At 37.0% G+C, this 26,749-nt stretch overlaps 1 protein-coding gene across 2 annotated transcripts; it reads right to left on the bottom strand.

Annotated features, from left to right (window-relative positions):
• Positions 1 to 408: 408 nt before the first annotated feature.
• On the bottom strand, positions 409 to 24,914 carry brdt (bromodomain, testis-specific). Of its 2 annotated transcripts, none has more exons than XM_073851230.1 (21): positions 24,785 to 24,914; positions 21,838 to 22,134; positions 21,587 to 21,724; positions 21,362 to 21,503; positions 21,123 to 21,244; positions 18,291 to 18,656; positions 18,072 to 18,200; positions 17,727 to 17,939; positions 13,218 to 13,393; positions 12,813 to 13,087; positions 12,263 to 12,352; positions 10,999 to 11,127; positions 9,653 to 9,714; positions 9,361 to 9,505; positions 8,826 to 9,173; positions 8,464 to 8,552; positions 4,847 to 4,958; positions 4,691 to 4,758; positions 4,411 to 4,604; positions 3,953 to 4,151; positions 409 to 1,605 (listed from the first exon to the last, which is right to left on the bottom strand). In XM_073851230.1, exons 2-21 carry the CDS (start codon positions 22,033 to 22,035, stop codon positions 1,537 to 1,539), a joined length of 3,264 nt encoding a protein of 1,087 aa, XP_073707331.1. In that variant the 5' UTR covers positions 22,036 to 22,134; positions 24,785 to 24,914; the 3' UTR covers positions 409 to 1,536. The 2 variants fall into 2 exon arrangements, with proteins under 2 accessions (XP_073707331.1, XP_073707330.1); XM_073851229.1 differs by having other exon boundaries at positions 24,157 to 24,872.
• Between the last annotated feature and the right edge of the window lie 1,835 nt (positions 24,915 to 26,749).

Below are 26,749 nucleotides of genomic sequence, written 5' to 3'. Positions count from 1 at the left end.
ACTGCACTTTGGAAACTTACGGGCAACATACATATCGACTATATTGAGAGAAAACCTGGAATGTTTTCCACAAAAACTATTTTTTTTTACGACTTAAGAAAGAAAGACATGAACATCTTGGATGACAAGGGGGTGAGTACATTATCTGTAAATTTTGTTCTAGAAGTAAACTAATCCTTTAATACACTATAAAACGTAATTTTTGTGGCAAAGCTAAATTCTTAGGATCATTAGTCCATAACTGAAGACACCCCCGTGCCTTCAATGATCAACATGATCAATGTGCTAAATAAAAAAAGTTGTGTATATATGATGGTGACATTAACATGTACTGTCAGAAAAATGACTCAAATATAAATATGTTCAACTTAACTGCTAGTGACCACAACGCACAATTTTTACTGAAAATACTTTATTGATTTAATTTTTAGAATGTGATTTCTTTGAAATAATATATTATTCTTCCCCTCAATAGCATGTGACACCTCAGCATGGTGGTGTAATGAATAAAGTGCTTGTGATGAAAACTGCCACAACCATTATAGTCAGAAACGATTTTGAACATATCTTCAGTGCAGTACAATCACCAGATCACACCTTGGAATCAACACGGCTTTGGAGAACCCACCGACTTTAGGCACTGAGAACTGCCTATCATCTCCAAGAGAGAAACTTTATGGCACTGCACTTCCACATGGATACCAAGAGAAATTCAGGAAGTGCAACAACTCCTCTAAATAAGTTTGATTCTTCATAGGCAGACACCTGAAAAAAAAAGGCTGTCCCTGTAACAAAATGCTAAATATTTATACATACATGCTTACGTTACATTTCTGACACTACAGAAATATAGATTTTTTTGATATATATAACTTAAACAGGACAAGTTTAACGCAGCTAGCATATTTTCTGTTTAAATTGCTGCTTTACGTCAAATACATGAAATACCAGCTATTAGGATAAACAGGAATATCCCTTACAGTTCTGACAACAGCTAGCGCAAGAGGACCAGCTATGCAATATTCATACAGCAGAATAGTCGATGGAATGTGTCAAAGAATTCGATTGCAATAATAATCAAGAGAAGTAAACATTCTTCAATATTTAAAAAAAACAAAAAAAGAATAACAAAACATTAAGGAACACAAAAACTGTTGTGAAACGACAGACATGTTCCTCTTTCCAAACTGCCTCGGACAGTCGGCAGCATTTCAGTGCAGGCATTTTTGACTCCAAGCATCATACATATCAAAATAACAAAAACTCAACACTATTAATGGTGCAAATATTGGTCTTACAACATCATATGCTGTCCACGACTGTTCTCTTTTTTCGTTTTTACAAGAGCTAACGTAGTACAAATGTAAAGTGATGCAGCTGTATTGCAGTATTTTTGCCCGCTGATAGACTAAGACCCGTTTCAGTCGCCAGGACTCGTGGAGTAAGTAGGGGAAGGGAAAAGACGGCCTACACTGTTCACCGAACAGTAGCGCAATACACACGAGCAATTATTATTATTTTTTATTTGTTTATATCTCAGTCCAAGTTCTTCTCAAAGGTTGCCATTATGTCACTCTGCATGGTCATGTCAATGACTCCAGACATCTAAGAGAAATAACATTAAAAAGAAAACCATTAACAGCATCATAAAAATCTTTAAAATAGTAATAAAAATGTATTATTATTATTATAATAATTATTATTATTAGTAGTAGTAGTAGTAGTAGTAGTAATAAAAAAAACATGTAGTGTGGTTATTGTTAATAAAACCATAAAGTATGTTTGTTTTAAATAATAAATAACAGAACTTTTGTTATGTTTTAATAATAATAATAATATTATAAATAATAAAATCGAATTAGTAAATCAATATTTTTGTAATTTGTTATTTTACCACTACAACAACTACTACTACTACTACTACTACTACTAATAACAGTTGTAGCAATAATAATAATCATAACATGTATTGTGTTATTAATAAAACTAAAGCATAATATTTGTTATGAACATTAAAAATAATAAAAATAATAGTGGTAGTAGGAATAATAATCATAATAACAGTAACATTTCTTGTGGTTATTAATAAAACTATAAACTAATATTTGTTATGAACAATAATAGTAGTAGAAGCAGTAGCAATAATAATCATAATAACAAATCATGTGGTTATTATTAATAAAACTATAAACTAATATTTGTTATGAACAATAATAAACAACATAGCATTTGTTATTATAATAATTGTAATAATAATATTAATAATGATGATGATGATCGAAACCTAATTAGTAAATAATCTGTAATGTTTATTGTGGTTATTTTACTGATAATAAACAAAACTGATATTTAGTATTTATAATAATATTGATATAATAATAATACCTATTAAAATTTAAGTTTATTGTGGTTGTTATTATTATTGATATTTGTTAAAAATAGTCTTGTTATTTTACTATTAATGACATAATAGAAATGAATAATAAACAGTAATAATAGTAATAATGATCAATCATAATAACAGTAACATTTATTGTGGTTATTATTAATAAGACTAAAAACAATATATTACAAACTATAATAAACAACAGAACACTTGTAATAATAATAATAATAATAATAACCCTGATTAGTAAATTATTTGTAAATGTTTGTTACTACTAATAAACATAACTGATATTTGTTATTAATAATAATAATAATAATAACCCTAATTAGTAAATTATTTGTAAATGTTTGTTACTACTAATAAACATAACTGATATTTGTTATTAATAATAATAATAATAATAATAACTCTAGTTATTTTACTATTAATAATAATAATAATAATAATATTTATAACAACAACACTGTAATATTAACTGTGGTTATATTTAAAAAACCAAGTATAATATTTGTTATGAATGGTAATAACAGAACATTTGTTATATTTTTTAATAATAATAATAATAATAATAATAATAATAATAAACCTAATTAGTAATGTTTGTAATGTTTATTGTGGTTATTATAATAAATTATTATTACAAACATTTCATATTTGTTAATATTTGTGTTATTTTACTATTAATTATATAATAGTAGTAGTAATAATAATAATAATAATAATAATAATAATAATAATAAACAAATTAGTTAATTATTGCCATTTTATTATTATTTATATAACAACAACAACAACATAACAGTAACATGTATTGTGGTTATTAATAAAACTATAAACTATAATATTTGTTATTAACAACAATAATAATAATAGTGGCAGTAGTAGTAGCAATAATAATCATAATAACAGTAACATTTCTTGTGGTTATTATTAATAAAACTAATATTTGTTATGAACAATAATAAACAACAGAGCATTTGTTGTTATAATAATTGTAATAACAATATTAATGATGATGATGATAATAATAATAAACCTAATTAGTAATGTTTGTAATGTTTATTGTGGTTATTATAATAAATTATTATTATTATTATTATAAATATTTGATATTTATTAATAATATTTGTTATTTTACTATTATTTATATAATAATAATAATAAACAAATGAGTTTAAATATTTATATAACAACAACAACAACAACAACATAACAGTAACATTTATTGTGGTTATTATAAAAAAACACTATCAAGTATTATATAAACAACAGAGCATGTGTTATAATAATTTTAATAATTATAAGGTTTTATATTTGATTATTTCGATTATACAATAACCAACATAATTACATAGTAAGAGCAATAACAGCTACAATGTTTTCTGTTTATTAATAAAACCACAATACATTTTATTTTTTTATAATTGCTAATAAACAGCATATTTGTTATTAAACATTATATAGTTATACTATAAGTACCAATGTTTGTGATTAATTGGATTAAAATTCAATATTAACATTTTTAATTTGCATTCTAAAATACTTAACGTGCGAGGTACTCACAGCCTCTCTCCTGCGGCGCTCCTGCTCTCTCTTGCGGGCCATCTCTCGTTCTCGGTCTACAGAGCTCTGTGGAAGAGAGCAGGGCTCAAGGGCTTTAGGGGGATCCAAGATGGCCGCCATCAGAGGCAGCTCTGCTGACTCCACTTCTGGCTTTAAAGGCGGGCAGTCCAACTTTGTTTTTTGAAGCTGCTGTGTCAGACTAGAAATCATTAAAAGGCCACTGTTAGCTAGAACAGCGAGAACATTCGTGTAATAATGACATGTGGGCCACAGGGATATAAGTGCAAATTAATAATAGAAATAAAACTTCGAATTTGTCAAACTCGCCAGGTTTTGAAACAGAGCCATGGGAAGCTGTGTTCAGCTGGAATCACGTCTTCAGCCATGCAGAGATTGAAACTCCTCCAAAATGAAACCTACATAACACTGTTGCCTTAAAAATAAGATTCTGTTTATACCCGCTTTTGTCTGTGCTGCTCTTCTCTCGACCAGCTTCCATCTGCAGTTTACGAGCTCTCTCTCGTTCCTCTTTCTCCATGGCAACTTTGCGAAACTGCTGGAAACTTTCCTTGGATGATTTGATTGGGCAAGGCGTTTGAGTAGCCATCTTACCCAGGCTTGTCCAGGAGTCTGCATGCTTTAGGACAATATCCTTAAACAAACATGAACAGGTCCAGGTTATCGGAGAGAACACCATACAGTGCATTTTTGTTTGGCAATCATATAAAGCATTGGTACCTTTTTAGGCAGGTTGGATTTGGCATCTTGAATGGGCTTGCATAGTTCACTGCCATCGTGCTTGGCTCCTAGAAAATGTGAAAAGAACCCATTTCAAGAAACCATTGAGAAAAAGGAAAGGCCTCTAGAGACAATAACAGCGAAAGAAATGCTGACCGTGCATTTTGAGCAGCTGACTGGAGGGCTCTTCCAACGTCTTTGAGCAGCTCTGCTCATCCCTCATGTTGGTTAATGGACTCTCATGCAGAGGTGACAACAATCTACATTGCTGCAGGGAGAAAGCAAGTACAAAAAGTGATTTGTGTGTCACCAACAACAACCTGGTCGAATACCATCCATCTGCTCTTCTCAGACAAGCTTGATATTAAATTTATATACAAGAGTTTAACAAACAAAAGTGAGTTTATACACAATGGGCCTCGTTCATGAAACACGAGCAGAACAAATTTAATCTAAAATATCTTAATTGGTGTTCCGAAGATGAACAAAGGTCTTGCGGGATTGGACGACATAAAGGTGGGTAATTAATGGCAGAATTTTAACCATTTTAACTTATGGATAACCATAATAAAACAAAAATAACAACATTATTCAACAATTTCTCTGCCGCACATTCATAAGAGTACCACGACATATGCGTGTGGTGTTGCTGACACAGAAGTCGGCATTCTGATGTACAGTCGTGGCCAAAAGTTTTGAGAATGACACAAATATTAGTTTTCACGAAGTTTGCTGCTCAACTGCTTTTAGATCTTTGTTTCAGTTGTTTCTGTGATGTACTGAAATATAATTACAAGCACTTCACACGTTTCAAAGGCTTTTATCGACAATTACATGACATTTATGCAAAGAGTCAGTATTTGCAGTGTTGGCCCTTCTTTTTCAGGACCTCTGCAATTCGACTGGGCATGCTCTCAATCAACTTCTGGGCCAAATCCTGACTGATAGAAACCCATTCTTTCATAATCACTTCTTGGAGTTTGTCAGAATTAGTGGGTTTTTGTTTGTCCACCCGCCTCTTGAGGATTGACCACAAGTTCTCAATGGGATGAAGATCTAGGGAGTTTCCAGGTCATGGACCCAAAATTGCAACGTTTTGGTCCCCGAGCCACTTAGTTATCACTTTTGCCTTATGGCACGGTGCTCCATCGTGCTGGAAAATGCATTGTTCTTCACCAAACTGTTGTTGGATTGTTGGAAGAAGTTGCTGTTGGAGGGTGTTTTGGTACCATTCTTTATTCATGGCTGTGTTTTTGGGCAAAATTGTGAGTGAGCCCAGTCCCTTGGATGAGAAGCAACCCCACACATGAATGGTCTCAGGATGCTTTACTGTTGGCATGACACAGGACTGATGATAGCGCTCACCTTTTCTTCTCCGGACAAGCCTTATTCCAGATGCCCCAAGCAATCGGAAAGAGGCTTCATCGGAGAATATGACTTTGCCCCAGTCCTCAGCAGTCCATTCGCCATACTTTTTGCAGAAGATCTATCTGTCCCTGATGTTTTTTTGGAGAGAAGTGGCTTCTTTGCTGCCCTTCTTGACACCAGGCCATCTTCCAAAAGTCTTGGCCTCACTGTGCGTGCAGATGCGCTCACATCTGCCTGCTGCCATTCCTGAGCAAGCTCTGCACTGGTGGCACTCCGATCCCGCAGCTGAATCCTCTTTAGGAGATGATCCTGGCGCTTGCTGGACTTTCTTGGACACTCTGAAGCCTTCTTAATGCAGTGGAAAGTTTTTTTTTCGGGATTAAGTTAATTTTCATGGCAAAGAAGGACTATGCAATTCATCTGATCACTCTTCATAACATTCTGGAGTATATGCAAATTGCTATTATAAAAACTTAAGCAGCAACTTTTCCAATTTCCAATATTTATGTAATTCTCAAAACTTTTGGCCACGACTGTACAGTGCATCCGAAAAGTATTCAGAGCACTTCACTTTCTCCACATTATGTTGTGTTACATACAGCCTTATTTCAAAATGGATTCAGTTGATTATTTTCCTCTAAATTCTACAAACAATAACCAATAATGACAGGGTGAAAGAATTTTGTTTGAAATCTTGTTAGAAAAATTCATATGTACATAAGTATCGATAGCCTTTGCCATGGCACTCAGAATTGAGCTCAGGTGCATCCTGTTTCCACTGATCATCCTTGAGATGTTTCTAGAAGTTGGAGTCCACCTGTTGTAAATTCAGTTAATTAGACATGATTTGGAAAGGCACACACCTGTCTATACAAGTTCCCACAGTTAACAGTGCATGTCAGAGCAAAAACCAAGCTATTAAGTCCAAGGAATTGTATGTAGACCTCAGAGACAAGATTGTATTGAGGCACAGATCTGTGGAAGGGTACAGAATTTCTGCAGCGTTTAAGGTCCCAATGAGCACAGTGGCCTCCATCATCCGTTAATGGAAGAAGTTTGGAATCACCAGGACTCTTCGTAGAGCGGGGTGCCTGGCCAAACTAAGCGATTGGGAGAGAAGGGCCTTAGCTGAAAGAGCTCCACAATTTCTCTGTGGAGAGAGGAGAACCTTCCAGAAGAACAAGCATCTCTGCAGCACTCCACCAATCAGGCCTGTATGGTAGCCTGGCCAGATGGAAGCCTGGAGTTTGCCAAAAGGCACCTGAAGGACTCTCAGACCATGACAAACAAAATTCTCTGGTCTGATGAAACACAGATTGAACTCTTTGGCCTGAATGCCAAGCGTAATTTCTGGAGGAAACCAGGCACTGCTCAATTAATCCCTACAGTGAAGTATGGAGGTGGCAGCATCATGCTGTGGGGATGTTTTTCAACAGCAGGAACTGGGAGACTAGTCAGAATCGAGGGAAAGATGAATGCAACAATGTACAGAGACATCCTTGATGAAAACCTGTCCCAGAGTGCTCTGGACCTCAGACTGGGGCAACAGTTCATCTTTCAACAGGACAACGACCCCAAGCACACAGCCAAGATAACAAAGGAGTGGCTATGGGAGAACTCTGTGAATGTCCTTGAGTGGCCCAGCCAGAGCCCAGACTTAAACCGGATTGGACATCTCTGGAGAGATCTGAAAATTATTGTGCACCGACGCTTCCCATCCCACCTGAAGGAGCTTGAGAGGTATTGCAAAGATGAATGAGAGAAACTGCACAAAAATAGGTGTGCCAAGCTTGTAGCATCATACTCAAAAAGACTTGAGGCTTTAATTGGTGCCAAAGATGCTTCAACAAAGTATTGAGAATGGCTGTGAATACTTATGTACATGTGATTTTTATTGTTTCCAGCAAAAATATCAAAAAATACTTAAATCAAGAACGATTTTATAGACAAGTAAATACTATTGTCTTATTTTCAGAAAAAACAAGTCAAAATTAAGGGAGTTTTTGCTTGAAGCAAGCAAAATAATCTGCCAGTGGGGTAAGAACAATAATATTGTTTTCTGCTTGAAGTAAGGTTTTGCTTAAAACAGTCCGCGTAAACATGTCTGATTTTGACAGAGAGGATGGACATTCTACATCAGAACTGCATTAGCAGCACCACACACATGCATCGTGGTACTTCTTGTAAATGCACGTCGAAGACTGACACGGAAGAGAATAAATGTAGAACCCTGCATGTGGGTGAGTAATACATGACAAAAACATTTTTGGGGAACTATCCCTTTAAGAAAGTGTTTGTAGCAAACAATATTAAAGCCAATTTATTTAAAATGACAAGCTAAAATGAACTAAACTACACAAAAAGAGTTTTTCCTCCATATGAAGTTTAGCAGAAACATAACTTACCTCAAACTCAGAGCTGGAGGTAGGCTGGCATCCTGTGACAGGCATGGCTGCAGGAGGTGAGGTCAGTGGTGACAGAAGAGGAGGAACGCCTGCAAGATTGAGGGGGAGATGGAGTTAACTCTGAACTGATATCCTGTTTTACACGCATTAATATGGGACTATAAGCGAGACAGCAATGACATGCAGCTGGGAAGAGAACAGCCATATTGATGACAAAACTCAAACAACCGGTTACGATGAAAATACGTTAACCCACAACGGAAGAGGAAAGTTGCAGATGCACAATGTTAACACAGCGAGGGGAGCTAGCGAGGGATGGAGATTGGCGGGCGGCGGAGTTGACGCATCAAGCGATCTCTTACCTTCCTGCTCAGACTTATGCGGAGGCTTCTCTGCAGCAGTAGGCGATGGGGGGCCAACCTGAGAGACCTGTGGGTCAAGAGGGCCAAGCGAGGGACTACGGGGAAACAATGGATCGGAGCGGAGCGAGGTGGATATATGTGGGGAGATCGACAAGTGGGAACATTTGGGTGGGGTGGATGTTTCGTCTTTACAGGGGGAGGGGGAGGTGGAAGAAGTGTTACATAAAGGGTTGACGGCCTGGTCTGGAGGTAGGCTGAGAGGTAAAGGGGCAGTCCCGGATTTACGAGGTAGTGGGGCAGCTTTGCCACTAGGTCTGGATGGCTGAGGAGGCAGCCGGCTGTGTAACGCTGTTGTGAAAGGAGGGTAAAGGGATGGATAGAAAAGTGTTAAAGTGATAACCCGCCAACAACTATCTGGGCTCCAAATGCAGTTTTAAATTGATGATTTCGATTTTTGGATGGCATCTCATCATGATGTGGCAAAAGTGAAAACATCAACGTGAACAGAAGTATGAACAATGGCACTGAGCCTAACCTGGGATTGCCATCATGGTGTCCTCAGCAGGATGCTTTGCTTGTTGTGACGCAAACAGGTCTTTGGAGTCTGCCTCTGGGCGAGACTGGCACGTCACAACTGAGGCAGAAGAGTCCTTTACCTCAGCAACGGCCTGCCGCGATGCCTGTTTGGGGAGGGGGACAAGGGGGCAATATTTCACTCAGGAAAAATCTGGCACTACATGAAGTGAAATGCTCCACGTGCCAAATATTAGGAGTGGGAGTAGGCCATTTAATATTGGTGGTCTCTTATTGGCTTGTGTGCTTTTTACCTTGTTTTTAATTTTGTTGGCATGGCCAGGGGCTTTGCTTTGCTTCCTCTTAGCTTTCTGTTCTGTAAGACACGCACAATGCACACTGAGGTCATTTCACTTCAGTCATGGCTGCGGGTAAGGCCAACCTCATTCCGTTCCTGCTGATGTACTCAGTTTATATTTTATTACTGGAGGTTAGAGAAACTGTATATGCAGTTTAAGTACTATAATGTGTGACAAATAATAAAAAATAAATAAAGTGATGTTTTTTTCCCTTAAGTAAAATGTCTACAACTTGTGAAAGAGTTGTGTGACGTAAATAAACAATGTGAATAAAAAAAGAATGTGAAATGACAAAGCAAAGGGAAAGAAAACACAACACTTATCTTAACATACAACAGTTGTCTATGAAAATGTGCTTTATTTAAATCTCTGGGTGTTAAACACCAAGCTCAATGGTTAGGCTTTATACCTGCTTAGGTAAATAAAATTCACACATCTACAAAATATGCAAGACTTTAAGCATGACAGCTTGTTTTGGTCCTACTTTCCATGTTCTAACTATAGTTTACAATCCATGTACCTCACATACAACATATCGATGTATGCTTTTACAATCTATTGTAGATTATCATTACATATACATCTCTGCATAACCCAAACACCCAAACCATAACAAGTACAAAAGGTAAAAATTACAAGGTAATGCAACAAGGGAACCACACAGTAATGATTCAAAGCAGCAGTTTAAAACGGACCAGCTGTAACTCTTAACGGAGACAATAGCATGTGACACAAACAGCTGTGCTCTTCATTATGTTTAGTGAAGGTCCGAATTGGAAATTGGTATTTCTTCTAAACCCATTGTTTTTAATTTGAAAGTTCTGAGGGTTTATAAAACAAGGGAAACCCGAAACCAAGAGCCAGCTGGTCTTAAACTACAGCAAGAACATAAATAAGTGATTGTGATGAAACAAGAACAAAATATCAAACATCAGAAAACAAATAAATAATAGCACCCAACAAAAACTACAGAAAGAGTGTGAGAGAAAAAAATAATTTGGAGCCAAAAGTGCACAATTTTCTTTAACTTACAAAAAGTTACACAAAAAAGGAACATACACCATTTTTTTAATTGGGAAAAAGTTGAACTGTGTAACCTTTCAAGTATTTGTCGTCCAGTTGGTGTTAAGGTGAAATAAGTGAAAGTTTCTAATGCTTGGGACGTGTCCGAGTAAGCTTTACAATTTTTTGGTTTGTTTTCTGCATCAGTGGCCAGATAGATAGCAGGGGAAACAGACTGGCCTGAAAGACAGTGAGTGAATTAAAAGGGTTGGTTGGTGGGTAGGTGTGAAGCAGCTAACCTGAATCAGAGTCACAGCTATCAGAGGAGCTAGAGTCACTACTACTGCTGTCAGAGCTGGATGAGCTGCTGCTGCTGTCACTCAGACGAGACGGACGGCTCATGTCTTTAGGCTCCCCTTCCGCTTCAACTGCACACAGAAGGAAAAACATACAGGTTTATACTGCATCTATGACTACATAAAGGAACAAACAAATACAGATGAGGTCAAAAGTTCACATACACCTTGCAGAATCTGCAAAATGTTCATTTTAGCAAAGTAAGAGGGATTATACAAAATGCATGTTACTTTTTATGTAGTATTGACCTGAATAAGATGTTTAATATAAAAGACGTTTACATTTAGTTCACAAAGTTGAATTTATAAAAATGACCCCATTCAAAAGTTTACATAAGCTTGATTCTTAATACCGTGTTGTTACCTGAATGATCCAAAGGGTTTTTTTGTTTTTGTTTAGGGAGTCCCTTATTTGTCCTGAACAGTTAAACTGCCCACTGTTCTTCAGAAAAATCCTTCAGGTCCCACAAATTCTTTGTTTTTTTCAGGATTTGTATATTTAAACCCTTTCTAAATTTTGACATCTTTTCACACCGAGGTCAACTGAGGGACTCATATGCAACTATTACAGAAGGTTCAAACACTCACTAATGCTTCAGAAGGAAACAAAATGCATTAAGAGCGTTTCGAATTTGAAGATCAGGGTAAAATTTACTTATTTTGTCTTCTGGACAACATGCAAGTATCTAATGTAGCTTCTGAAGGGCAGTACTTAATGAAAAAATAAAATATTTAGACAAAATAAGGAAAATATACACATCTTCATTCTGTTCAAAAGTTTACACCCCTGGCTCTTAATGCATAATTTTTCCTTCTGGAGCATCAGTGAGCATTTGAAACTTCTGAAAAACAGTGGGCAGTTTACCTGTTTACCAGGACAAACAAGGGATTCATGAACAACTATCACTAAACAAAAAAAATATAAAAAAAAAACCCCGCTGTGGATCATTCAGGTAACAACAGTATTAAGAATCAAGGTTATGTAAACTTTTGAACGTGGTAATATTTATAAATTCAGCTATTATTTTCTCTTCTGGACTATATGTAAACATCTTTTATGTGAGATATCTTATTCAGGTAAGTACTACATAAACAAATAACATGCATTTTTTATGATCCCTCTTATTTTGGCAAAATTATTAACATTTCGCCAATTCTGCAAGGTGTATGTAAACTTTTGAAATCAACTGAAAATGCATATACTTACTTTTGGCCTTTTTATTGTTTGATTCTCCATTTGTGTGATGCATATCTTTATCCACTTCCTTGATTTTAGACTTCTTCTCGAGCTTCTTTTCTAAAAATATAAAAAGATAACCAATAAATACAAGTTCCTAATTTTGTCAGGGTATCTGTTTTGTTCAGAAAAGTCAAATTAAGCACTAATCTTGTTAAAGTTCTAAATAAATAAATAGTATTTAATTAGATTTTTAGGTAAAGCATACACGATTTTGAAAAAAAAAAAAAAAAATCTTTATGAATGCCTTCACGCTGAAGTGAAAATACTGTATTCCTACAATCTGAGTATTACATTTTTTTCCAAATAATGACGAAAAGTGTCTCCTGACACTTGTCCCCCATATGTAGTTGTAGTGTGAAAAACATATGCAAATATTTTGGATTTGCATACCATTTAGTTGTATTACACCAGGTGTGAAAGGCTTTTAGTACTACTTCTCACATCATTTTATTTGCATCTTTCATATATAATGTGTCCTAGCATGAAAAGCTGGTAATATTGACAAAACCGTACTTACTGTCACTTTCTTTCGGTTTCTTTTTGAGGCAAGCGACAACATAACACTCAAGAGCTCGAAGAGTTGAAGGTTTGAGAGTCTCAAAGTCAATCTCGATCTCCTCAGGGTCTGTGTCTCTGAGTAAGGGTTCTCGTGCCTTAATGATGTTCACTACTTTGCCAAGCTTGTCTCCAGGAAGCTTGTTAATGTCTAGACTCAGCTGCCTTTTCTCCTCATAAGACATGGGTAAAGTATTCATCTCTTCCTCAGAGTCATACGCTCTGCTCTCTTTCCGCCTGAGAACAAAGTTGATGTAATTTTCATTTCATTGTCATTTGTCTTAGCATAAAACTCAATACAATACACTTAGGGTAGAATTGGACAAGAGGGATGATGTGTGCCCACACGCACTACACATTTTCTTACCCTGATGACTTGCTGTTGGACCTCTTTTGTATTTTTGCCGGTTTCTTCATTTCTTCACCTTTTCGCTTACTGGACTCTTTCTCTTTCTTCCTCTTCTTCTTGGACTTTTCCCTTTTCTTTGGTTTCAAGAGAGGTGTTTGGGTGAGTAACTGCAGCTGCTCTCGTACTGCTTTCAGCTGGTGATAGAAATTACATTACATAAGAGTACATACACTGTCAATCTAAACGGAGCTATTTTCACTGCTACTGTAAAAAATGGGCAGCATCCAAACCCTCACAGCAGGCTGATTTTGAATGCTTCCACTGGCAAAGAAGACTCAACTTATCAACATGTTATTATCAAACCATATTACGCTTATGCACAACACCTATTAAAGGATTAGTTCACTTCTAGAAAAAAAATTCTTACAATTTACTTGCCTCCATGTAGGGCTGTCGCGGTTAAGGAATTTCCCTTGCGGTAATTTTGAGTGGCTCAGTAGCGCGGTATGCGGTATTACCGCCATATAATTGTGTGTAGGCTGTTACAATGTAAGGTCATATTCAGAAATCAATAAACCGTAACCAAATCGCGTTGATATATGAAGTGAAGTAAACAGTACTTGCATAGAAACCTAGCCAGAAAGAAATGCAAATTTTGAAGAAAAATGTCAGACATACTTAGAGGCTTTGCATCTGAAATCTTCATATATAACAGTTAACGCGCACCCTCGAGTCTGACTGGACAAGAGACTTTCTGTCAGTATTTCACCTGCGTGTTTTAGGCGAGCTGTCAGTCAGTGCAGTTTCATTTTTACGCCACAAGATGGAGGCAAGAGACTATCTTTGAGTAAGTCTTTAAACCGTTCATTCAACTATACGTTCAAAAACGCTTATTTATTCAAAGAGAGACGTAATGAAACACGATGTTGAAATCATTTTAACTTTAATCGCCACTTTTAAAGGCTCAGCTGACCAGCAGAGCATCGATGTTAAGACAGAGATTTCACTTTCCTTGGACATGACAAGCTAGTTTCACATACATACCTGACTCGATCTGAAAGACAGACGCAGGTAATCAGCACAAGCTCAGTCGATCTCTCTCTCATTCGCTGTCTGTTTAGGCTTGTTAAGTGCATATCTACTGAGCCTCATAATAAACACATTATGTTATCATTACTAACTTATTACTAATTTAATATTCAGCACATAGGCATTAAGTGAGAAGGGCAAATCCTTAGGAAAAAAGAAAACAGGCAAATATCACGGTTGCTGCGGTTGTTGCATTCCTCTGCGGTTATGCACGTCAATAGCGCGGTATTGCGATATTGCGGTTATCGCGACAGCCCTACCTCCATGTCATTTAAGATGTCCATGTCTTTCTTTCTGCAGTCGCAAAGAAATTAAGGTTTTTGAGGAAAATATTCCAGGATTTTTCTCCATATAGTGAAATTCAATGGTGGCCAACGGGTTAAAGGTTCAACCTGCGGTTTCAATGCAGCTTCAAAAGGCTCTACACGATCCCAGCTGAGGAATAAGCGTCTTATCTAGCAAAATGATCCATCATTTTCTAATGTATATACTTTTTATCCACAAATGGTTGTCTTGCACTGCAATGCACTTATGTGCCATTATTTTATCACCAGGGTTTAAAATTAACACCCGCCAAATGTGGGTAAAAATCATAGACTGTAAAAAATATGGACGGACTATCCGTGACGTCACCCGTAGGATTCTGAAGCGCTATTTTGAAGCCTGTTGTGGGCGGGATTCGGCCGTCGCCATCTTGGAATCGCGTCACCGCGCGTCACTCCCGGATAATCAAAAATGGGCAAAAAGGCAGGACGTGGGTGGAGCTGGTTGCTGAAACCACGCCCGCCTAGCGCGACAGCAGCGGCAATCCCCCTGTCACTCAAGTGGCCACGCCCTTAATTATGCTGAACTTTAAGGCTTAATATAACTTAAACGGATGAGTTATAAAAAAATTCACCCCCCTCACAGTTGACATGAAGGGCAAAACTAGCTATATAGACCAAAACCATTTTTTGAACCAGGCTGTAAACATACTTTTTTTCTGCTGTAAAGTTGGGCATTTTAACATGGGGAGTCAATGGGACTGACTCTCTTTTGCAGCCAGTCTCTAGCGGCCAATCGATGAATTGCATTTTAAGACACTTCCGTGTTGGTTTCAATAGAGAGAGCGGGAGGTTGCCCCATGGTAAAAATCAGCTATGGCGGATAACCATGTCAAATCACTAGCCAATTTGGTGGGTTACTTTTCATAAATTGTTCACCAATTTATTGGGGAAGTTCATGTAAGCCAAATCTGAGCAGATTTAGCGCAAATACTTAACTCATGACTCATCATGATATATTAAATACAGCCTAATTGCACAGCATCTGCGCATATCTAGCTTACTTGGACATACTACTATGCAACAAATAAAGGCGTGCCGTGTGCTCTGGTTTCCTTTGCATTGAAGCAATAACAAAACACTATTAAGCATTCAAATAATTTCTAGAACCACAGATTTGCTGTCTGCACATCTAACAGTGTCCACCTACTTTGTCATTCACTCCTGACAAAAAGTGGTCAGATATTGATAAAAAGTTACAGCAGCTGCTTCAGGTAGCCTACCTGTAACTTACTGTTTAACTGATCAAGATAATACCAATCTTTTATGAAATTAGTTTTTTTTTGTTTGTTTGTTTTTACTGAGCCCTGTGACTGTGAAGCAACAAATATATTTAATCATAGAAAATATATGCAGTCTTCCTAGGACACACATATACACAAATTTAGACTGATTATATGAATAGTTTTCTTTGTGTCAGGGCAACAGTTCAATGAACAAGAAATATAAATTAGGTAATATAAATTGTAAAGACAATATTGTCTTTTTTGCTCCATTTCAGTAAAGAAAATGGTTCCTTACTAAATGAACGTGCGCTTTGAACAAATCCGGTGAGTCAATGATTCCCTGATCCATTCACAAAAAGAGTTTTTTACTTTGTTCCTGAATGAATCCTTCGTTTTGAAAGAATCAACTGCATAAATGACTCAGCGACTCGCTTATTCACCATTTTTTTGGGGGCTAGTAGAAGTTACAAATGGCTGGTAACTTAATTTAGTAGCCAAATTGGCTGGGGAGTGAAAAAGTTCATTTCAAACACTGGTTACCACATTGGAATGGTCACACGTTGTTTATTTCCTCATCTGTGTACTTTTGTTCAAGGTGGTAGGGTAGGGCAAAAAACTCCATCTCATTCCACCAACCTCATGCGTGACCCTTCCAACATGACTACATAACGCGTAAGGTTGAGCTAGTGCAAGACAAGCATTTGTGGGTATATAATCTTTCAGTTTTTTCTTTTTTTTTAGAAAATTTTGCTAGATAAGATCCCTTATTCCTCGGCTGGGATTGTGTTGAGCCCCTTAAAGTTGCAATGAACCTGCAATTTGGATCTTCAACCCGTTGGTCACCATTGAAGTCCACTATATGGAGAAAAATCCTGGAATGTTTTCCTCAAAAACCTTAATTTCCTTATTGCTGAAGAAAGATAGACATGAACATCTCGGATGACATGGGGGTCAGTAAATTATCAGGAAATGTATATTCTGGAAGTGAACTAATCCTTTAAGCTTACCTTATTATAGTGTTGTGCTGTAAGTAAAATCAATTTGCAATTTGAGTCCTTCTCAGCATATTAATAAATGATGGTGCGTTCACACCGGACGCGACTTGCGCGGAAAAAACGCGCTATTCGCGCGTAGTTGAACGCTTGAACATTTGAGTTTACTCGCGTCATTCGCGCGTGACATTTTCTTCACAACAGACGCAAATTCGCGTCATGGGAGGGGCTTCTGCCACTCGTCAGCGGGAAAGTAGTTGTAAAATTGGTGAATGAGCTCAATTTGCCAGCTTTAGCTTGCTTGTAGTCTCAATATGTATGTATATGTAGGTCAAATTGAGTAGAGCGTTTTTTAAAACTTACAAGATTGTCCGACCTCTTCACTCACTTTCTTCCTACCAAGATCCTTTTTAGATGTATCGTACAGCTCCGAGTAACCACAGACAGCAACGGTGATTTTGTCCTCCATTGTTGTTTCGGATTTCTGCCTCCGTCACTACTAGAGCAAGCTCCTGATTGGTTAACGCGGCACGGATTTTCGCCAAAGTTCAGATTTTTGAACTCGCGCGTTTCGCGTGATTCGCGCGAATGGCGCGGCAATCGCTTGAAACGCTCAATGCGTGCCGCTTCATTCGCGCTATTCGCATGTTTCGCGTCTTTGCATTGACTTAACATGTAAATCACTCGCGCTTGCCGCTTCATTCGTGTCCGGTGTGAACGCACCTTGAGACTTCTCTTGCTTCTCGTCAAAGTACATTATGGAATTGTTTTCGCTGGAAGGAATATATGCAACACTGCCATCGAATTTGCTGAAGGAGGCAGTCGCCACATGGGGCGTGACCACGATGTTGTGACCGTATCCGTGAAGGGACTCAAACGTCTAAGTGCGAAGCTTACCTGTTCCTCCAGGTTGGCGAGCCTCTGAGCTCTCTCCTCTTCATCCTCTTCTGTGTCTGAGGAGTTTTCGGATTGAGACGATGATTCGCTGTCACTGCTCTCAGAGCTGGACGGACTGTGCTCTCTCTCCTTCCTTACTTTGTTCTGACTAGAGGCTGGGGTTGAATTCCTCGGCTCGTCAGGCATCTTGGAGAAGCGAAACTCAAAAACATCCTGAGTAAATAAAAAAAAAAAAAAGCATTCACCTTGTCAGGAAAGACTGAATTTTTTGAGAACAATATGCAAATATTGCATTTACTTAAATTAAAAGATTTTAAAAGATGATCAATCCACCATAAGACATACCTGGAGTTTCCTTGCCATATTCACTACCTCATGGCCGGGTGGATTGTATTTGTAGCAGTTTGAGAACATGAGCCGCATATCAGCAGCGAATTGCAATGCATCCGTGTACTCACGACCTTCCATTTTTTTCTGTTAGAGGAAAAAATATGCCCTTTAAATATCAAACAAAAATAGTGAGCAAAGCTCATCCAGTAATATTAACACAACCATGGTACTCACTTTGATGGTACTCATATCCATCGGTTGGTGAATGATTTCATGATAATCAAGAAGGCCCAGTGCCTTAGCATCCACAGGCTTATAAAAGGGCCAGGCGTAAGCAGAATGCTTTTTGGCAAACATCTCTTTCAAGATGGCATTGCAGTATTTAAGTCTCTCTGAGAGTTTGGTCCTTCTGCCCACCTGATGCTGTGGTGGTGACTCAGGAAGGTCTTTACAAGGAGGTTTGATGGGTCGGCCGCTGCCTCGCCTGGAGAATAATTTAAGGACTTTTGGTTCTGTTACACAAGGGGACGACTCACAGCTGGTAATGGAAGAGGCAGTAGGGGTTGTAGTGTCTGCTTTTCTTTTCACACCATTTTTCAACTGAAAGACAAGGTATATGAAGATTACAGTTAACTGAAAAAATATGGAATCTGTGTTTTCCTCAGACTATTCCACCTTTAGAGAAGTTAGTTACCTTTACTAATATTTACATTGATTACTCACATTTAAACACACAGGAGCAACCAGATACCCAAAGTTAGTAATTTGCATAGAAGACGCCTAAATCTCTATGCAAGGGCTTTCAGCAAAACCTTTCCTATACAGCCTCTAAATGCTCTCTAAAGACACATTATTGCCTGAGAGCAGACAAATAAAGACCCTTCAAGCAATGCATGTACAATCCTCAAAACAAGTACAAAACAACATAAACACCTCTTATGGAGATCTAGAATACAGGTATTTGTTGCATAGCAATATAAAATGTCATCTTAACACGTTAAAAAGACCACAGAACTATGTGATTTTTGCTTGTGTGTTGTTTCAACGGTCTCTACATTTTTTGTCAATTTATGATACATTACCAATTAATATATATTGATACAGCATGATTTGTTTGTGACAACCCTTGTACAGATTTTGCACACAAATTTAGTAAGCAGGGTAATGAATGAGACCTGTTTTTTTCCTTTTCCAATAGAACATTACAGAGATTTGATGGGAAGTGGGAGAGAAAGTGGGTGACGGGATTGGTCCACAAGATGGGACTTAAACTTAAAGGGGCTATATGCAATTTTCTGAAATTTAAACTCGCGACTGACACCTGTGGCCAAAAAAAGGAACTGCTCTTCCTTTCTGCTCGCTCTAGCAGCGCGCGCTCGTTCGTGCAATCTTCACAAGTCATCCGCTGCAAAGAAGTCAACATTATGTTTACAGAGGTAAGAACAATCAAATACATATATTGTTTGAGAAACTAAGTTTGTTTGCAATAATAGGCTAATTGCTGACTAGCGGTGGTGGCAGAGTGATCTGAAACGCTTAACATGAACGCGCTTGACGTCACATTCGCAGACAGCGCGCGAAAAATCCGACCCGACAGAAAATAGGAAAAATAGGATACAGGCTTATAGGTGCACCCACTGTGAGCTGACAAGGTGTCAGTATGCTCATCAGGAGATGTTTGAGTCATAAATGGTCAAATAAAAAGGCTATTGTTACGTTTATTTTGGGGAAAAAGTCGCATATAGCCCCTTTAAGTGAATACCACCATGCTATCGATGGCAATAAGACCTGTTATTCTTATTTACAGGTCAACTCAAAAGTTTACATAACACATTTTTATTTAGTACTGATCTGAATAAGGTTTTATTTACATAAACAACGTTTACAAATCCACAAGAGAAAATTATAGTTGAATTTATAAAAATGACCCTGTTCAAAAGTTTACATACACTTGATTCTTAATACTGCGTTGATACCCTGAATGATCCACAGCTGTGTTTCTTTGTTTAGTAATAGCTGCTCATGAGGCCCAAATTTGTCCTGAAATGATAAACTGCCCGCTATTCTTTAGGTCCCACAAATTATTTGGATTTTCAGCATTTGTGTGTATTTGAACCCTCTCCGACAATGAGTGTATAATTTTGAGATCCATCTTTTCACACTAAGGACAACTTAGGGACTCGTATGCAACTATCACCCTAAGGTTCAATCGCTCACTTATGCTTCAAAAGGAAAAACAACGCATCAAGACAGTGGTTCCCAAACTTTTTCTACTGGGCCCCCCTTTGTACTACAGCATGTTACAGTATATGTGACGCTATTGCAAACAGGAACAAGTATATAGACTTTGCGTTTCCATTGAGAATAAGCGGTACGCGAGTGGAGCATTCATATGGGTCATGAACAACTCAACGGAACGCACATTTATAGGGTGGAGCGGTGCGCATTTTTCTCTTCCTAATCCCTATAAAAATCAGCTGACTGTACACTAGCCTTGCCGCGCCCAGGGGTCACGTCCCCCAGTTTGGGAACCAATGCATTAAGACCAAATTTAAAATCTTTTTGAATTTGAAGATCAGGGTAAATTTAACTTATTTTGTCTTCTGGGGAACACAAGTATCTTCTATAGCTTCTGAAGAGCAGTACTAAATGGGAAAAAATGATATTTAAGCAAAATAAGAAAAATGTACACATATTCGTTCCGTTCAAAAGTTTACACCCCTGGCTCATAATGCATCATTTTTTCTTTCTAAAGCATCAGTAAGCATTTGAACCTTCTGTAACAGTTGCATATGAGTCCCTCAGTTGTCCTCAGTGTGAAAAGATGGATCTCAAAATCAAACATAGTTGGGTTCAAATACACAAAAATGCTAAAAAAACAAAACAAAACAAAAGAATCTGTGGAACCTGAAGGACTTTATAAAAATAGCATGTTCCTATCAAATCACTATAATTACCACTGTAGTACAATCAGTAATAACGCCTGAGTTCACTTGGTACTAGACACTTATGATACTGCTGAGACATGTAAAAAGTGCAAGCGCAGGTGGTTTGAGAGGAACTGACTTTGGCTGTGAGTTGTGCAGACATGGGAGCGGAGGGAATTGTGTGGAGGGCATCCGGAGGGATGACGGTCACTGTTTGTTGGAAAACCACCTCAGACACAGGAGATGGTGGCCTCTTTATCACTGCAAAAATATGCAAATATTAACATCACTTTCACTCTCCACTGTCAAACACAATGCAAAAGCCAGAAAAAGGTAATAATTTTCAATTAATGCATTTAATTTAGAAGGTGTGATTACCTGCTGTTGGCTTCCTTCCTCCTTTCACAGGAGCTTTAGTTGTCAGAGCAGAGATCTCAAACTCCTCCTCAGGCATCTTTGCCACCTTCTCCAAAAAAAGCTTCTCAAGGGCTTGAGCCATCAGAACAATGTCATCTCCTGGCTGAAACCACACACACAAAGAAGTTTGAAAACAAAGGATGCATATCAAATCTTCAATTGTAAGCAACATTACATAAAACTTACCCGATTGTACACGTAACAGTTTGTGAACATTTTGTTGACGTCTTCTATACACTCCATTGCCTTCCAGTAATAATTGTTATCAAGACGCTTTCTAATGGTGCTCAAATCCATAGGGTTCTTGATGATTGTATAATAATCCTAAATTAGAAGTGGAAAAAATTGAGATTACCAATAAACATGAGCTAGCACATTTTAAAAACAGCACCTACAAACTGTGCAATCAGTAAAACAGCTTTAAATTACAGACTTACTGGCAAACCGAGTCTGACTGCATCCACAGGCTGTCTGAAGGGCCAGGAGAATTGATGTCTCCACAGGGACTTAATCACCACTTTTTCTAGATACTGCAACTGATTGGTGAGGCGCCCAGGCTTTTTGGGGTTCTTGAACTCGGGGGGAGGAGGATTCCCATTCATGGTGAAGTTCAGTGGGGGTTTCACAACAGACATCGTCTGAGCCGATCCAGGGAGTGGTGACCAGTATGGAAAGGGCTTTTGCAAGTACACCTAGGCAGCACAGTGAGCATTACACATCCACTGTCTGCGCCACTGTAAACAGGGAGAGCAGTGTCAACATCCTCATGCCATTCTGCACTGCTGTTTATTATCTTTAGGCAAATCAGAATAAGCAGCAGACTGGATTAAACCTATCTGAATCACACAAGTCCTTTTGTGACAAGTGTAAATGCAGACGTAATAGCTTTTTTAGTAACGCACACGTGCTGTGCTCAGGACTACTGCAGGTTTCATGCAGTATGCACTGCCCTCTATTGCCTAATAAATGAACACTACAATGGCTTTGAGCTCCACTCCAGACAAAAGTGATCTTTGGAAGCTTAAAATGCAATATCTCAAATACCCCACCCAAAGCAACTTTTAACAAACCTATATTAAGGCTAAATGGCTAAAATGCAGTATAAAGAGGCCAGTTGCATAAACATAGCCTGTAAAACTGTGTTTTCGGAACTAGTTTGGCCAACTAGCAGTTAGCCAAGGGGTAAACAGTCTTACTTTTCAATCCAAATTAAACCGCTCCACTATTTTGTAACTAATTTTAACAAGTTATCTAGAAGATAATTACATGACTAACTTAACTCAAGACTAGTCTAAGCAGTTTATGCAACCGGCCCTCGAATTTTCCTTTCTTTTCTTCCAAATGCAAATAAATAAAACAATATACAGACTACTTATCCTACGGAATTAAAATAGCTGTTTAGATGAAAACAGCCAAAGTGACATTTTTCAACAGACTAATATAAAATTCAATCAAAACTCTAAATAAAAATAACAAAAACTAATGAATTAATAATAATAAAAAAATTACACATATACATATATCAGTAAGTGATATTGGTTTCTGGCAACTATTTTTCAAGGTCAAACTAAAAAAAAAAAAAAAAAAAAAAAAAAAAAACTAGAAAGAACAAGATATATGGCCTTATTTGCCCTATGCTTACCTACTTAAAAAATTGGCAAGTTACTCATTAGATTAATAATAAAAGCACCTCTCACTATTAAAATTGGGACAGTAAAAACATGCTTTAAAATTCAAATTGCTTTAGTCTCTGAAGCTCTCAAGTTGCACTAAACTTCATCACACTTACCCCAAACTAAAAGGTCATCTTCCTGCTCAGTAAAACTGTATTTTTTTCCTCATACTCAAAAACATTTACGAATTACATTGATTATTTTGTGTACTTTATTTAAACAAATGTAAAAGAAATCACTGTACAAGAAGCCTATGAACAAATTTCAAAATTTATTTACACAAGAAAAACCATTCGAAAAAAAAAAAGTTATCTTTTCATTTTTTTGTAAGCTATATAAAACATTTAGTTTCACACTGGTTTGCTTATGATTGGGGAGGGAATCGTTTTGTTTTTGGAGGGGAGAAGGGAATGTCCATTTTCATCGATTAAATCCACTTGAAAGATAAAGATTCATGTTTATTTTTTTACAATTAAAAGTTTTACAAGTTCACAATTAGTCTATACAAATGTAACGACGTTGTGACAGTTTATTCTTGTTTGCTGTGGACAAACACGTGCCATTCAATTGGGCAAATTACAGGCTGCACAGAGAGTGACATTCATCTACTAAGACCAACTTTGTAGATCAAAACAGACCGGCAATATAATAATGAAATTGACTTCATATACCTATATTCAATAAGCGTATTATACGCCATATATTGCGTTTGTATTTACTCAATCCAGGGCCATGCGTTATATAAACCCGACGACCGCCTATGGATGACGCAACACTAACTTCCGGCTCAATATTAATGCCACAGAAGTGTCGCCTCTGCTTAAATAGTACGTTTAGGGACATCCGTTAACTTACACAAGCATAAAACACACTTTAGATAACTAGAGATTGGTTTACATGAATTCCACGAATCATCATGTTAGCAAGCCTCGAGACACAAAATGGCGCCTAGCTAGCTTTAGCACAACTAGCCGCACATTACCCCGCCCCGTCAGATGCTGACATTGAGCTCAGTTAACAGTCCCTCCCCTAACCATTCCGCCAGCTAAATGAAGCTAGCTCAACCTGGATCCAAAATTTTACCTTTCCGTCTCGGGAACAACAAAGAAAGTTTAATCTGCCGAACTGAGACAGACGTTGCAGTGCAGGACGAGCTCTGCTGGAAAACTTCACCAACCGAAGGATCTTGTTGATGCTTTGCGCCCGAAAACCCCTCTTTAAAAACGGCTTAAAGATTTTTGCGCTTAGTTTTCAACGCCAACAGAACAAATTAACATCATATACATGTATACGTTTGAAATGTCTCTGTTTCTTTGAAAGGTTAGTCATCAATGGCGGACGTCTCTCACGGCAACCGCCTGGTATTTATACCCTCCTGCTGAAAGCGCCCAATCCCATTGGACAAGACCCCTCACGTGCTCCCTTCTTCCCCCTCGCGTCTTTAACGCCGAGAAAATATTCCTTTTAAAAGTATCCCATCGAAACCTTCCTCTATTTTATACCCTGAATAACTCCGAAACGCTGTTTCACAAATAAACCCGTTTATTTGTTACGACGGCGGACGAACTCCTATAAGAAACAGACACGTACGTCAGAGTATTTTTTTTAAAAGTGCGACATAACTGGTCTCCGGACATCACATGACCATTCTAGAACATTCTGTCGATCGCTAAAGCTCAATTCCCCTCTTTAGTGTCTGTTAAATTATTACATTGTGGCTCTTTTCCGTGGCTTTGGTTGTTAGCTTCTGGCGAGTGTTGGACATCGGTCATCCCTGCAGCTTGAAAAATCTCACAAAGAGAACTATGATATGATAGAGCACTGAGCAATGCTGAAGGGAGGCGAACGCAAACTAATGCGCAAGCGCATTTTCTTGACAGTGATTGGCTTCTCAGTTGACGCTCAATTGACGCCTCATCTTTTGTGTAAGAAACGACGTACAACCAATATTAAACCTCTTAAAGCAAGATTTATAAGTGTTAAACAACACAACCCAAGAAGAATACATAGAAAGAAAGAAATTAAATTAAATACCAGAAGACATAGCCTAAATCAAATTGTAACACAGTAGCTCAGGTATATTTGTAGCAATAGCCAAAAATACAATAGCCAATTGTATGGGTCAAATTTGTCATTTTTTCTTGTATGCCAAAAATCATTAGGATATTAAGTAATCATGTTCATGTATCATGTTCCATGAAGATATTTTGTAAATTTCCTGTGGTAAATATATCAAAACTTAATTTTTGATTAGTGATATGCATTGCTAAGAACTTTATTTGAACAACTTTAAAGGCGATTTCCTCAATATTTAGATTTTTTCGTGCACCCTTAGATTTCAGATTTTCAAATAGTTTTATCTCTAATTGTCCTATTCTAACAAACCATACATCAATGAAAATCCAATTTATTCAGCTTTAATTCAAAAAAGGTAACCCTATGACTGGTTTTGTGGTTCAGAGTCACATATAAAGATTTAGGACATTCTTTTTTCCCCCAGCCGCTTTAAGAAAAGACAAAAAAATTTTGCTGAACATTGTTAAATGCCACAAAACCTCTGTATATTATACTTGGTTGAAAATGTAGGCTTTGTAAATTTAATTACAATAAAATTATATAAAATAAATAAAATTTGCTTCACAAATGAAAATATTTGTATCATTTACACGTTGCTACAATGTTGTTTCCAGGGATGGGCAGTATTTTAAACACATGATGTATGTGAAATACAAAATATTATTTTGTATTTTGTAATTCAAATACATTTAATCTTAGTATTTTTGTATTTTCAAAATACATAAAATACTATTTGCCAATCAAACTCTTTATTAACAAGTATACATGAATAACTGTATTAACAAGTATACAAAAATACTAGGCTAAATACAAAAATACTAAGATTAAATATATTTAAATACAAAAAAACATTTGAGTTTTTCTAAAGATATTTAAATGCAAATAGTATTTCAAATACATGTATTTGAAATACTGCCCATCCCTGCAGGAAAATACTAAAATACTATGATTAAATGTATTTAAATGCAAAATACACTGATTAATTTTTTTTTAAATAGTATTTTGTATTTCAAATACATGTTTGTAACATCCCTGGCTGTTTACCATTTCTTCTACGAAACACAAAGGGAATTTTAGGTACCATGCTAAAAAAAACAAAAAAAAAAAAAAAAAAACAATAGACACCATCACAAAATTTGTAATGGTTTTACTGGTTATGGGACTTGCACTGGTTTAATGGAAACTGTAATGGACTACTACTGGTAATTGGTTGCCTTCTAATAGTGGCTTGATAAAACCACTAAATCCTAATGGAATATGTCCTCAAAACACATTTTTAATGGTTTTAATGGTTAAAAGCTGATGGTTTGTAATGGTATTTGTAGGGAAAACCATTAGAATTTCTATGATGCTTTCTATTGTTTTTTTTTTCAGCAGGGTAGTATGAAAGCATCAGTCACTATTCACTTTCACTGATGTTTTATCCGTACAACAAAAGTAAATAGTGACTGAGTCACTCTAACTAACATTTCCTATTATATTCTACGAATTGAAAATAATAAGTATTTTGAAAAACGTAATTTAATTTTAGATGATCTATCACTTTATTCTATTTCACTTTTTCAACAACATTATTTGAAACAAACCCTCCACAAGAGGG

Source organism: Garra rufa, chromosome 12, assembly GCF_049309525.1.
Source record: "Garra rufa chromosome 12, GarRuf1.0, whole genome shotgun sequence".
NCBI lineage: Eukaryota > Metazoa > Chordata > Actinopteri > Cypriniformes > Cyprinidae > Garra > Garra rufa.
The sequence above is the reverse complement of the archived record's forward strand: the minus strand, read 5'-3'. Positions and strand labels throughout refer to the sequence as shown.

Bases quoted from the DNA above. Each gene is read 5' to 3' on its own strand.
- brdt (XM_073851230.1), bottom strand. From the start codon at position 22,035: ATGTCTGTTGTGAAACCCCCACTGAACTTCACCATGAATGGGAATCCT. The intron at 17,940-18,071 runs GTATGTCTTATG...TTATTTACTCAG, and splicing joins ATATGGCAAGGAAACTCCAG to GATGTTTTTGAGTTTCGCTT. The intron at 12,353-12,812 runs GTAAGTACGGTT...TTATATTTTTAG, and splicing joins GAAACCGAAAGAAAGTGACA to AAAAGAAGCTCGAGAAGAAG.